Source organism: Dermacentor variabilis, chromosome 11 (genome assembly GCF_050947875.1).
Source record: "Dermacentor variabilis isolate Ectoservices chromosome 11, ASM5094787v1, whole genome shotgun sequence".
Classification (NCBI taxonomy): domain Eukaryota; kingdom Metazoa; phylum Arthropoda; class Arachnida; order Ixodida; family Ixodidae; genus Dermacentor; species Dermacentor variabilis.
Window position 1 is genome coordinate 72,092,345 of NC_134578.1, and position 13,536 is coordinate 72,105,880.

At 51.0% G+C, this 13,536-nt stretch overlaps 1 protein-coding gene across 18 annotated transcripts in view; it reads left to right on the forward strand.

The window, feature by feature from the left end:
• LOC142563544 (CUGBP Elav-like family member 1-A) overlaps positions 1 to 13,536 on the forward strand; it is a 571,451-nt gene that overhangs the window by 280,078 nt on the left and 277,837 nt on the right. For 4 of the 18 annotated variants that reach the window (XM_075674096.1, XM_075674097.1, XM_075674104.1 and 1 more), the window contains exon 1: positions 10,483 to 11,263. The exons of 4 other annotated variants lie outside the window; for them this stretch is intronic. In XM_075674096.1, coding sequence (XP_075530211.1) covers positions 11,220 to 11,263 — 44 coding nt within the window. In that variant the 5' untranslated portion in view covers positions 10,483 to 11,219. Of the gene's footprint in view, positions 1 to 10,481; positions 11,264 to 13,536 lie in introns of those variants that run through there. 10 more of the 18 variants (XM_075674095.1, XM_075674098.1, XM_075674103.1 and 7 more) reach the window with 7 other exon arrangements.

Below are 13,536 nucleotides of genomic sequence, written 5' to 3' on the forward strand. Positions count from 1 at the left end.
CTTCCGGCCGCACTACACGCGCGATTGGCGTTTCTCGCATTCGAGAAGCGCATGCAGCTTACAATCGTCCTCCGACGTCCCCTCCATTTAGGGCTCCCGCATCTATAGCCTCAGAATTTCTCATCCGTTGCTGCGGCGTACGTGGCCCTTACCGTTTACTTTGTGTTTTTCGTCGACTTGCTTCAGTTTCCTTTGCTAGATTTGTCTGTTTACTACACGTTTCCCCAGTTCTCCCTTTCTTCCTTTTTCGCTTTCTTTGTTTTTTTGTTTGACGTTTTCTGTGTGTTTGGAGTTTCTCCGTTCACAGCCTCTGGACGCAGCCGACGGAGTTGCTTTCCACTGTTTGCGCTTCGCGTCCTCGTCCCCCCCCCCTCCCTTTTTTTCCCCCGTCGCGCGCGTTTCAATTTGCCCGCGCCTGCGAAATGCGAGCAAATAGAAAGCGGTGCACAAACAGTGGCCAAGGAAACGCGTCCCGGGAAAGAGGAAGAAAAGCGCTGGCGCCCGCGTTTTCGGCAGGACGCGCCGCGGGCCGCGGACTTATACACTGCGTCGGGCACGCGCAGGGTTCTCCCCCTTCGGCCGGCAACGAATAAGCCTCTCCCTTTCTACCTTCGAAGTTCCCGCGCGGTCTTTTTGGGGACGTGTGTGTCTGCGTCCCGCGCATTCGTACGAATATCGATGTTCTTTTCTTATTTGCCCAGAAAGAGAAAGGTGTGTGGCGAGGGTGGGCGGTGAATAAGCCCGTTCCTTTAGGGCGTCGCCTTGCGCCGAGCTGTATTTACAGATGCCGATTCCCCACTTCGATCGTGGGGAGAAGCGCATAATTTTCAGTGTCATCTCTTTCGTTACCGTTTCGCCGTTCTGTGCCTTGTGTTGCCTTCGACGTGTGCTAGTCGGTGTTGCGCTTTTTATGCTTCACACTTTGTTGTACTCGTTAGTTTTTGTTTTTTTTTTTCGTAAAGGGTGAGGGGGCAGAGAGAGAGAGAGAGAGGTTAGAATGACATCTCTGCACCCATGGAGCGGTGGCGTCAGACTCGATCGACTGCTCATGTACCCGATCCCCCCCCCCCCTCCCTATTTGTGCGACATTAGACGCTTTTTGGCTTTTTTGTGCATTTCGGCCCCATCTAAGCGCTATCGCAGAAGGCCGGGAACCGTCTGCTGCGGTAGCGCAGACAGTTCCCATGCCGTTGCTTCACGTTTTCCTAATGGCGTCGTCGCGGCTGGCCAGGACGAGTTGGATTATGTGGCGTTGCTGCGACAGGATAAGGGGACGCGAAAGCGGAATCATCATCGGCTTTTTCTTTTTTTTCCTTTAAATCCTGGCTTCGACTTTTTGCCCCGATGCCTAACTGAAGCGCCAAACCGTGCGTTGTGCGTCGCGCTCCAAGTTCCTCGGCGGTTTTTACTGCGCTTCTGTACGCAACTCCTCTTGTATATATATCGTCCTTTTTTCTTTCCCCTTTTTCGTCGCCTTTCAGAATCGGGACTGACAGCGGGTGATTCCTCGCCAGGCCCGACAGTGAAGCGAAACAGAAGGAGGTGACGAAAAAGAAAAAAGAAATGCCGCAGTTTCGACCTTTCCCGAAGGCGAACGAGGCCTTTGAAATCTTGGACCCGGTCGCGCAACGTTGAAAACTGTTGTAACAGCTGGGGATGAACCCATCGCACCGGAGAAAATACGTTTGACCGAATCGGCTGAATGGGCTAGCAGAAAAGCAGTGGAAACAGAAACAACATATATAGTGCCGCCCTCATCGTGATGGCGCAAGCGAAAGCGGAGGCTGCGAGTTTTCGTGGACGGAAATCTGAAAGAAAATTACCCGTGCGTGAATCTGGAAAAGGTTGAAGGCAAATAGGCTTCGACGGCATTGCACGGCGATAACCGCGATTGGCCGTACGTCGTGCAGTCACACACGCACACACACACACGCACACACACACGCACACACACGCACACACACGCACACACACACACGCGCGCGCGCGCGCACACGCACGCACACACGCACACACACACGCACACACACACGCACACACACACGCACACACGCACACAGAGGCAAGGGAGAAAGCAAAAACTGTGGAAAGGGGGAGGTGATAGAACCCTCCATGGGGACCTTGAGAGATTTTTGCGCCGGCGTTCTCGGAAAACTCACAAACCGCAATGCAGTGTCTTAGAAGAAGGAAAGGGGAGGAGAGGGGGGGGAAGTAAGTTCGGCTTCACCTCGCGCTGCCGAACTTTCTCGGCTACCTCGAAGGTATAGCAGATGCGGGCCGTCGCTTCTGCGCTGATCTTCGGTGGTCGTGTTTGCAGTTCTCTTGGCTGTCATTTCGTTCACGCAAAGCAAATAAACTGGCACTCTTACGAAATTGTGAAACAGCTGCCCCCCCCCCCCCCCCACTTTTACTTTTTTTTTTCTCGTTCGCTTAGGGAACCTTGGTGGAAACGGCCGTCAGAGAACTGTTGACGCTTTCGTAGCTTTATTATTTGGCAGTTTTCTTTTTTAATGCTGTTGTAATCTTGTTTATTTCGCATGCAGACAGTCATCTCGCAATACGTGTCTCTCGTTGCCTCCGGTGCTTGCAACAACACAGGGCGTAGTAATCATAAGGTTGGCTGGCTGCCACGTTTTGTGTTTCTTCCTTTCTTATTTTCACGTCGCTTCGCGGATTCAGCATATCAAGCGCACGACCGCGCGGTTGTTTGTCCCGCTGTCGCAGAACACGTGTGCACTCAGGCGTGGTATTGATGGCCGCCTCTAGTACGGAAGGCCTTACGGTTTTCCTCGGCGCTGGGAATTCCGCGCGCGACAAACAGGTCGCGGTGGCTGTAAGGTGACTGAGGCGCATCGCTGCCGAGCTCGAGGTTGCCGGTTCGATTACCGCGCGCGGCGGCCGTAACTCTCCGCGGTCAAAGCGAAAGAAACGCGCTCGTATGTATGCGAGGCTTCGGGAGGTTGGGTCTTTCGAGTGGTAAATTACATGTGATTGGCCACCGTTATTACCGCGCTGAAGCCAGTCTCCCGTGCATTGGGCGCACGTTAAATGTCCTCCTGGTCTTCAAAATTAATCCGGAGCCTCACCCCTCCCCCCACCGCCCCCCTTACTACGGCGTGCCTCATAATCAAATCGTGGTTTTGGCACGCAACACTCCAGAGTTGAAGTGCAGCAGTCAGAAGAAAGAGCTTTCGTTTTCTTTCTCATAGCTTGTCAGGTGCTGACGCACCAGAGAATGTACACTTGCGTTCCGTACCTCTCATTTAACTCTTCCTTTGCGACAGCAATGAAATGCTTGACACATTACCGTCTGGCTGGGTCTCGCTTCTAATATCTGCGCTGTTACCTCTCCAAACGCACTGATTCAGGCGGCCTGCCTTTACATAAAAAATCCCATTCCCCGCATCCTTGCACTGTTCAATTACTTTTATTTTTTGTCCACATCGGGACGCATGCTTCTGTGCGAAGCTCGGTCTCCCCTCACCTCTCGAAAAGCCGTCCCTCGCGGCCACGTGACTTCGAGGCTGGGCACGTGGGGAGCCTCCTAAGTGCGGGGGGCCCGCGACTGGCGTTTCGTCATCGCTCGCAGTGCTTAGTATTGAAGGGAGGAGGGGGAGGGAAGGGGAAGGGAGTGGCCATTCCGCCGAGCTCTGCTCGCGTTGTGTCGTCCCGACCTGCTTTGATCTTGTCCGTTTTCTTGTGCCCGTGCGCGTCTCTCGATCTTTATTAATTTAGCGGCGGTAGGACGGACGGCGCAAGGTGCATCTCTCTTCTCGAGGGTCTCCCTGTTCCGTCGCGCTCTCTCGCCCTCTCCCCTTCCCGCTCCCCTTTGTTTTACTGTTTTTGCCTGAATTTCACCCGGGTTACGCCGCGTACTTGCTCAGCCGCCAAGAACGGATGAAAAAAGATGTCGGGAACTTGGGGTTCTACGGGGAGTTTAGGGAGGAGGAGCTTGCATCGCGGGGGTCTGGTTTGTTCATTAGAACGTAATCCCCACGCAAGCCCCCTCCCCCCCCTCTTCTACCCCACTTTCCGTTTCTTACTTCCCGTACCTTGCGCCGTCCTCATCCCCCTTCCCCCCCCCCTTTTTTTGAGCTTCATGCTTGATTTTTTTGTTCGTGTTAATATTTCTTACTTTATTATTCTATTTCTTTCCTCTTCAGCGCCACGCGAAATGGTTTCTGGGCTGGACAGGAAATTAAAGATTTTGTTCGTCTTGTGATCGATGCTGTGGACCTGATTAACTTCTACCTTGTGTATTTCTTTTGCTTTGTATGTTTGACTTCGGGCGCGGGGCCTTTCATATTTCGGTGCTTGCGTGTTCATTTCGCCCGCCGCGATATATTTTTTTCGACGTAGCGTCTCCGGTGTGCTTGCAGCCAGCAGCGGCGCGGGCAATGCGAAGTTCTCCCCACTGCACGTGGCCGTTCGGGAGTGGCGTTCCCGCACCGTGATTTCACCGGTTCGATGCGAACTTTTGATGCGCAGCGCTTCGAAAGGCGCGCCTCGAAGTGAAATACCTTTTTAACCTGAGAGGTGTATTGCCGAACGGGCTTCGGAGTTGGACGCTGTTATCTCTGCCGTAATCTGGCGGCGCGCCTGCTCCGTGACTTTAATCAGACGAGCGACTTTGGCGGTGCCCTTGGTGCTGCCTCCTCCATTGCACTGCCATGAGTAAGGGAGAGAGAGCTTTTGGTTATAACGTTAATCACGCGGATCACTCAATTCCGCGTCGAGGGAAAGTACCAGTGTTTGCACACATTAATTTCTAGCCTTTCAGACTGCATTCGTGCTCACACGCACACACACCAAAAAAGCGATGTTATTTGAGCCAAAGGCGTATTTGGTAAAATTTAGCTATTCACATATTAAGCTTGGCACGAGCTGAAGACGTCATCGCGAAGCACAGCCTGGCAGCTTCGCCTCCCTTACCCCTCATCCATTCGATTAATAATGTTGTTACTCCCTGGCTCCAAGATATCGCAAACGCTACCCTGGACTTAGCTTTTAGTTTCGCGCCCTTAAATCAGACTTTTGATGCATACAATTATCACGGTATCGACAATAACAGGTTGGGAATTTATGGGCTTAAAGCAATATAGGGTTCAGTTATTTTCACAATTGACGTGTCCATTCATATGGGACAACTTATAGTCTTCTTCTGTGCTGTGAAGTTGAATTTTCGTTTGGCGCGATAGGACTTTTTTTTTTAATCCTGCTTAAAGTGTTACTTCCGAAGCGTTGCTCAATTCGCGCTTCGCGAGACCCCGATAACTGGCTCGTACTTGAGTGTGCACATCTACCGCTTACTTGTGTGCAGCGTTCAAATACACCAAGCGAGTACCAGTGGGAATTTGAACACCGCCGAGCAGTGGCGCTGATAGAACGCTATTCAACCGCCCCGCGCCCATTATTTGTCCATTCGAGCCACGCAGCAACGCACGTCTGTTAGGCTGTCCGATATTCAGGCGCGTGTACGTATATGCTGTATAGATAGATTGCACTGACGTCATCGTTGCCGCCATCTTGAGGCATTCGCACGTTGAGAGGCATCGGAACCAAGAAACGCTAACAGCACGACGCGCACGTCTTGAACCTGCAGAAGCGAATTGATGACGGTGATAAACCGGTGTACAGCGGTGGGTGTCAGCACGCAAAACGGTGCGCGCGTGGTGATATTTTGCGCTCACGTCATCGTGTCCGCCATTGTTTAATAACGCGGTGAGAAGCTGCGTCCGTGACGTCAGGTGCAAGCTGCCTATTCTGACCTAGTTTTTCCCTCGGTGCTTGCGGAATGATTACGCATACAGCGGTGCCTCTGTGCGCATCCAATCTGGAGACGCTGTCGTATTAAAAGCGGTCGTAAGCTTTCGTGTGTTTTAGGCAATCGAAGACGATGAGTAAGTTGGAGCGGAAGGAAATGTCTGCGGTAATATCAATCTTGACTCACGCTGGTAGCAGCGACACGGCCAAAGTCATAAAAGCCTCCTATAAAGATGTTACTTCCAGGGTGTAATGGAAATTGCTCTTTATTTTTTTTTCCCCTCTCTCTTCCTCTCGAGCGATGTTTCTTTTTTTTTCTGTACCCCACTGATACCAAGTTACAGCCTGGCTATAGATTGGTGTGCTTTGGTCTTGCTTTCCGGAGCGTTCCCGGACGCACTCCCATCTGGCCGGGCCGACCTGGCTTCTTAATGTGATTTCGTGAAGTGTTCCTTGGGGGATTTAATATTTCGCTGTAATAAAACGCTCCCGCATTTGCCGGAGAGGGGACGCAGCTGTTATATTGCATTAAAGCTGCCCGCCGTTTCGCGGCGTTGCGAGAGCGCTCGATTGCTTCTATGTGCTCGTCTTTCCTTCTTTCTTTTTGAGAACTTTATGAAAAAAGTTTTCGTGGCCCTGATGCCATCGACATATTGGGTTCGCTTATATTGAATTCCGCCAGGTGGCCGGAACTATCTTTATTTGATTTAATTCCCTAATGAGTCCGCCGGCGTTTCTCGGGAAGTGCTGCGACGTTCTTACGTTAAGCTGTATCTCGCTTCTTTTGGCGCGTGTCGGAGTAGCTAGTGGGAGTTTCGAAACATAGAAACACGGTATTCAATCGCTCCGTGTGTGTATGGCCTGGCGTGAAGCAATACGCGGGCCTCCATCGAGGACATAAATTTGGTCCTTGGGGTGGGCGGGGGGAGGTCTTCTTTGATTGGCTTCGTCCCGAGTCGCGCAGTCTTGCAGCAGAGCTCCCCTGCTTCGTCAACACGAAGCGAGAGCACCAGAATTGCCAAATCGGTGTCTACTGGCGCGGTATCGTTTAAACGTGTCGCTTGGTTTTTGCAACGCAGTATGTTTGCATTAGCGAAAAAAAAAATGAAGCCCGTGGTAGTTGTCCGTGATTAACCACCGTGGGAGCGCCTATTCGCTATATGTATATGACGGCGCGCTGCTGAGCTCGAGGTCATGGGTTCGCTTGCCGCCGCGGCGGCAGCATTCAGATGTGGGGGAAGTGCACGAAAAAAAAAATAAAAACGTAATTACATGTGAGTGCGCGCCAGAGAAGCCTAGTTTGTTCAAGTTAATCCGGATAGTCCCCCGTTTCTACGTGCCTTGTAATCAGATCGTCGTTTGGGCACGTCAAACCTCCGGAATTTAATACATTTTGTTTTGCCGGCAATTTCCCGCTTCTAACCGCGGCGGCGATAACGACAGGGCGACGACCGATTTCGCCAAGTTCAGAGCGCATGCGCAGTCAGTCCTGCCGGCCTTTCCCACGGCACCACGGCCGGAGTGGTGAAGGGAATTATAGTCATCAACCTTTTTCCGTCATATGCAGTCGAGCGCCTTTACAGCGAAATGACCTGCATAACGAAGGAGTAATTTTGTGCCGGTTTTGTTGTGAGCTGTGTAGTGCGTTACCTTTACAACGAAATGACCTGCATAACGAGGGAGTAATTTTGTGCCGGTTCTGTTGTGAGCTGTGTAGTGCGTTACCTTTACAACGAAATGACCTGCATAACGAGGGAGTAATTTTGTGCCGGTTTTGTTGTGAGCTGTGTAGTGCGTTACCTTTACAACGAAATGACCTGCATAACGAAGGAGTAATTTTGTGCCGGTTTTGTAGTGAGCTGTGCAGTGCCTTGCCTTTACGACGAAGTGACCTATGTAACGAATGATTTCGGCCGCCCCAAACGCTTCGTTATAAAGGCGCTCGACGTTAATGGTTATAGCGTACTTTACCAGTCTAACTTGATATAGCATTGCTCTTCGGTGCCCCCGCAAAGTTGAACTTCTCTGTGGAGACTGTTCTTCTAGTCTACGAAAAGCCTTCACATAGCGCTCTTTAGGTGCTGCGCGGTTCAAGCAACTCTGGCGCCCGCAGTCCCGACTCGAGTTTGTTTGCCCGCCTCCTCATCCAATAGACGATGTTGTTTTCAATGCCAGCGTGTAGACGTAGGTGTAAATCCTAGATATTGGTGGTGCATACCCACTTTAGGTGATTGGCCGATAACCGGGTAGTTCAATGTAACAATGAAGAAAATGAATTATAAAATAATGTAAACAAAATGTATGAATAGGTATGTATTCTAGCTTATGATTTTAATAGAATGAAAAAACAAATGAAAAGAACAATACATCCAATCTGACCTGCTTTGTTAAAATATAACGAAGCCTTAAGTAATCATTTTATGTAGCCGAAATCTTTCTGACTCTGCAGTAAAATCCTGGATGGTATCGCCAACCTTCCTGTCGCTGTGTCCAAGGGTCGAGCCCCCCAAAGATAGTAAATTTTCAAACTTTAAGTTGAACATAAATATTAAGTTCAACATAAACTTGTTTTTCGCAGTTCAGAATATCGTTGACAATCAAGGAGAAAGTGATCTATTGTTTCAGGTTCCTCGCAAGAGCGGCAGTTGGGTGAGGGAACTAGACCAGCTCTGTTTAGGTAAGAATGTAGAAATGGAATTCGGTAGCGTAGTCTAGTGACTGCGACTTGAAGTGCTCGCGTTTGACTGTTTGCTATTCGAATAACGGGACAAGTGTTGAAGGTCTGGGGAGTTTGTTAATGAAGGTGCGTGAAATTCACGCAGCGTCATTTGTCTCCGAAATCTAGCCCCTGTTCTATGAAAGCTGATTCAGGGACGCTTTCGCCATCGAACTTTCCATTTCGTTTCGAAATAGGCCCTTATATCCGGGTGCCCTATAAGCAATGCAGTCAAAGCTAAATGAGAGGGCACTAACGATTTGAAAGCTGGCAAAACAGGGGAGTCATCGTAAGCATTGTGGGGAAAAGCACAGAAACGGAATCTGCCACGCGTCCACTGTGGAACGTGTCGATGTATTTAGTTTACGGAGGGTTAGAATTAATGTTAAAATTTCTGCTACAAAGTCCGGCACGAAGTCTGGGAGGCGACGAGAAGACGACCAATCGAGAACAGGAGAAACCATTCCAATTCCACACTTCATTTTGGGAAGCGTCATTGGCAATAGCTGTCTTGATCGGTATGTGCAAACAGCAATCATTGAAGATGGCGCTTAACGTGCGGTAAGAGAAATATGAATGTACTGAACTCTAACAGAATTGGTCTTGCAACAAACAGGAGTGGCCTCACAAATTTGGCCGTTGAACTAGTCTTATAGAGTTTGCACAAAAGTGATTTGAGGCGTGACCTTCTTCGCTCACTCTCTTCACTCTCCACTACGTCTCTTGCGAGCTAGTCCCCCTTGGGCCACTTGTGAGCGATACTGGCCCGTCGATGTTTCGCAAGAGCGGAGGAGGTCTGTGAATTGTCCCTTCCTTCATTCGCGTGCTCTGGAATATGTTTCCTGCAGTGTTTTACGAACTACGAAATTTCGAATTGAGCATGAACATTCGTTGAAGAAGTGTTGGCTTGCAATATTGTATCGTATCTAATGCCCAGTAACACACTCTTCTTTACAAGTGCAATGAACACGGAGGAAAGTGGCAGTTATTTCGGTGCACCCAGTGTGATTAGCTCATTTAAGGGGGCTACTCTGAATCGGCAATTATTGAAAGGTAGCCATAGTACTGGGCTTCTTAAAACTACTGATGGGCCGTGTGCATGCTAAGTGGCAGGCATTCCACTGTAATTGTACACAGTGTTCGTAGAACTTGTGTATCAGTTTGTTTAATGCAGATGCTTCGACTCAGTGTAATAGTATGTGATGCGGGATTGAAATTTCCACTATAAGGGGGGGGTAGAATTGCCCCCTCCAATCGCTCTTCACGCCACCCCCCTCTCTCACACACAAACCCACAGCCTGCCTAGAAGCCTCTATAGCGCGTTGGCTAAACCGTACGTACTGTGTTGTAACAGGCGTACTATGGCTGATCCTGACGTCTGTCGATATGGAGTGAAACTGGAAAGGCTATCAGAAACGATAATAAGCAAAAGTTCTGTTGCGCCAGCGCTGTTTGTGCCAAAGGACATCCCGGGACCGTTACGCAGCTGAACTCCGGGTCCCACCGTTTCCGGGTGACGTCATCACTTCCGGCGGTTAGAGAGCACACGCTGTAATTTCCGGTTAGCTGACTTCACCCTAATGTGCCCAATCTTACCCACCCGAAGTGCATTGTATGGAGGCGCTGATCATAGTCCGCGCAAATAAAAACAGTAAAAAAGAAGGGGGGGGGGGAGGCACCAGGATTATTCCACTTTGACTGTCGCGAATCGAAAAGACCTCCCGGGACCAAATGCCACCAGCCGGCGGCGTCCACCTCCCGCAAGTGACGTCACTTCCGCGACGCGGAGTCCGCGCGTTCAAGCCCGAGCTGATTCCACCTCGGCTCGTGGGCCGGGGTGGCGCTGCGGGCGACAGCGTCTCGTCTCTCCAGCTAACGGCACGCTCTCTCTCTCTCACCCTCAAGCCGCTCTTCTCTGTACTCTCTCTCGTCCCTTGCCTCCTCTTTGTTTTTGCTAGGGGCGCTGGCCTCGCCGATCCTCGCCGGGCCCGGCTGCTGCCGGCGAGGAGCCAGCGGCCGATCGTTGCCGACGGCAGGCCGCAGTCGGTGCTTCGCATCCGGAGCGCGCTGATCGTGTGTGGCTGTGTGTGGCTCCCTCGTGCGTGTTTTGCACGTTTCAGAGAGGCGCGGGGTCGCCGTCGTGTGGTGCGTGGTCGTTCGGCGCTTAACCGACGTTGCCGTTTCACTTCACCGAGATATACGCGTCGAGGAATCCTTTATCGGTACACTCTCTCTCCCACCGCCCGCTTCCCCCCTCTTTTTTTTATTTTATTCGGTGCGCGAGTAGATAATAGTGCTTCATTCTCGCATGTCGAGTGGGAGAGCCGGCACGTGAGGCGGGATGCCTGTGCCACTTGTGGCGTAAAGTAGAGGAGGATAACTTTCTTTTTTTTTTTTTGGAGTGGATACTTTTGCCGTGTCCTCGGCCGACTACTGGTGAACGTTTCCACCTTGGTGCTGTTTCATTCGGAAAAAAAAAAAACAAAAAGGGCGTTGATTGCTTCATCTCCACATTTTTTTTTGTTTTATCGTGTTTTTTTTTCCTTTCCCTCCGCTCTCTCGGTTGTGTCGTGTCCGCGATGGTGAGCTCTGCTGTTGTGTCTTCGACGTCGTCTTCCTCGCCGTTCTCGTCAACTGCGCCCTGCGTCCGAGTGGAATACTATCGTCGCGGCCTCCACGAGTGCGAGTGCCCCGCCGTTGTCGTGCCGCTGCTGCGTTGTCGTGAGTCCGCGACCCGTGGATGCGGTGCGAGCAGCCGGCTGTGAAGGCGGACTGCGGCCTCACGTGAGTGTGTCCTGCCGGAGCGCGCTTCTCTCTCGTGCTTTGATGTGCAAAAAAGGAAAGCGTGGCCCAGTAAACAAGATTCGCTCGTTGTGTCGAAAAGGTGCGCTTGCTTCGCGTGCGTTTGTGAATGATCGCTTTCGCTGCCCACGCACTTAGATTAGGGTGCGGGTGCCAGTCTATACGAGTGCTGTAATATATTTTTTTTTTTGCGGTATATAGTGTACATGTGCTGTCGTAGACATTTTTGTAATGTGTCTAATGGCGCGTGTACTACAGGCTTCTTATCAACTCCTGTCTAGATCGTGGACGTTTTTCCCGATACGCAAGATGAGTATTATGTGAAAATCTTAGCAGATCTATAACGCGCCTCTAGGTGGTCGGAATTCCCCGCCCCCGCCTTTTTTTTTTTTCTTTTAACTGAAGGTGACCAGACTCGCGCCTAGCTTGCGATGGAAACAATGGTGCTTTAAGAGCCAGTTAACTTTCTATTTGCATTATTTTATCTGGTCTGACAGCCACCTCTTGGTTGCCGTTGGATGCGCCGGAGTAGTCCAGGCCGAGGCACGTTCACATTTAGGCATTTCTAGTAGTAGGCGCTATGGGAACTTCCTTCCCCATCTCAGAATGCTCGAGTTGCATCCAGGTCAGCGCCGTTGCGCAATCAAGCACACATTTCAAGCCCTACAGTGCCCCCGTACCTTCGTCTGTATTTTCCGTGACCGCGAGGTCGCGTTATCGAGGGTCGATTGTCCTTTTTCCCCCGGACTATACATGTAATTGGCCCACGCTCACAGATAAGGCTGCGCTATTTCCTTGTACATCGCGGGCGTGCTCGCAGTGCAAATGGACGAGAACGGAAGCGAGACGGGACGCGCATGTGCGTGTCCCGTACTCGTATCTGTCAGCTCTTGCCTGTTCTTTGCTCTCCCCTCTAGACATAGCCCGCCTTGATTTGTCCGATTAAGCGGCGGGCACGCGGGAGCGGAGCGGGTTTTAACGAGCTTTCGCGAGAGATGAATGAGTAGGTGCCTCGCTTGCTGCTTTGGGGACCCGCGTTCGGTTTTCAGGTGCTTTCGCGTCAACAGCTTAAGCGTGCTCTCCGTTGGACCTTGACGCAGCGCAAAGGGGGAAGTTGCAAAACGCCCTAGCCAACCGCGCTGCTTACCTCTTGTTTCTTTTTTTGCTTCCTCCTTTCTTTTCGTTTCTTTTTGCGCCGTACTTAACATTCCCCGGGTTGGCATTGCGACGAATCGACTAAGTGTCCCCTTGACCCCCATTTTTATTATTTTATTTGTTTTTTGTGTGGTTTTGTAACGAAGCTCTTGCTCTTGACCCACGTCCGTTGGCGCGGCTGCGGAGAGAGCAGTTTTAGGAGTGACGTGGCGAAGCTCTCTTGCGGCGGGGCTTAACGTGCAGGTTTCAATTACGATCATTCATTTATTTTTTTTTAATTTCTGAGAACACCGGCTGTTAAACCTGTAGAGAAAGCCTAAACTTGCTGGGGAAAAACTATCACACTTCGACCCGATCTTCAGCGTTCTGTAAAACTCTACACTATGCCTCTTAAGGGGAAAACGCGGCACTTGAAGGTGGCTTGAGGGTAAAGATGATCACAAGAAAAGTCGCCACCGCAGCAATATATTAAATAAAAAAGAAGGCCTGTAGACGAGTCCTGTGTTGTAAAAAAAATTGTAGCATGACCCGTAGTGTTCTTAAAGGTGTAGATTTGTATTCCGATCAAATGAGAATTTTTAACGAGCTTGTGCAGCTTAACGCTGTCTTTGCGAGTGTAGATTTGGTACACTGGCACCTCCTCGCGATTCTCCGTTCAGACGGTCGCCTCTGGAGGATCGCGGCGCATATCATTTTTGACAGCGGGAAGCCGGGCGTCTCTTTTCGATGCAACCGAGCATGTTTCACTCTGTTGCTGGGCCTCTCGCGTGTCGTTTCGTTGCCTCCTCGCAACTCGCCCAAGACAGCAAGACCTCGACGAACGCGAGGCCGTGTTTTCCTGTACTCAAGTTCACCCGCGCAGCGCGCGGAGTCGTATACGTACAGAGGACGACACTCCCGTATTCTGTCGACCCTGACTGCGGGCGCCTTCGGCGTTCCTGAAATCCGCTTCTCGCGATGGCCTCCTCGAAAAAAAGAATAACAAATAAATCGAAGACAAGGCTGATTTGCTGCGGAGCCACGGTCGGCGGCCGCATTTGCATCGGCAAGCTCGGCTCGGTGCCGCGCGGGGAGAGCGTTCTCCAGCGCTGACTGATTGC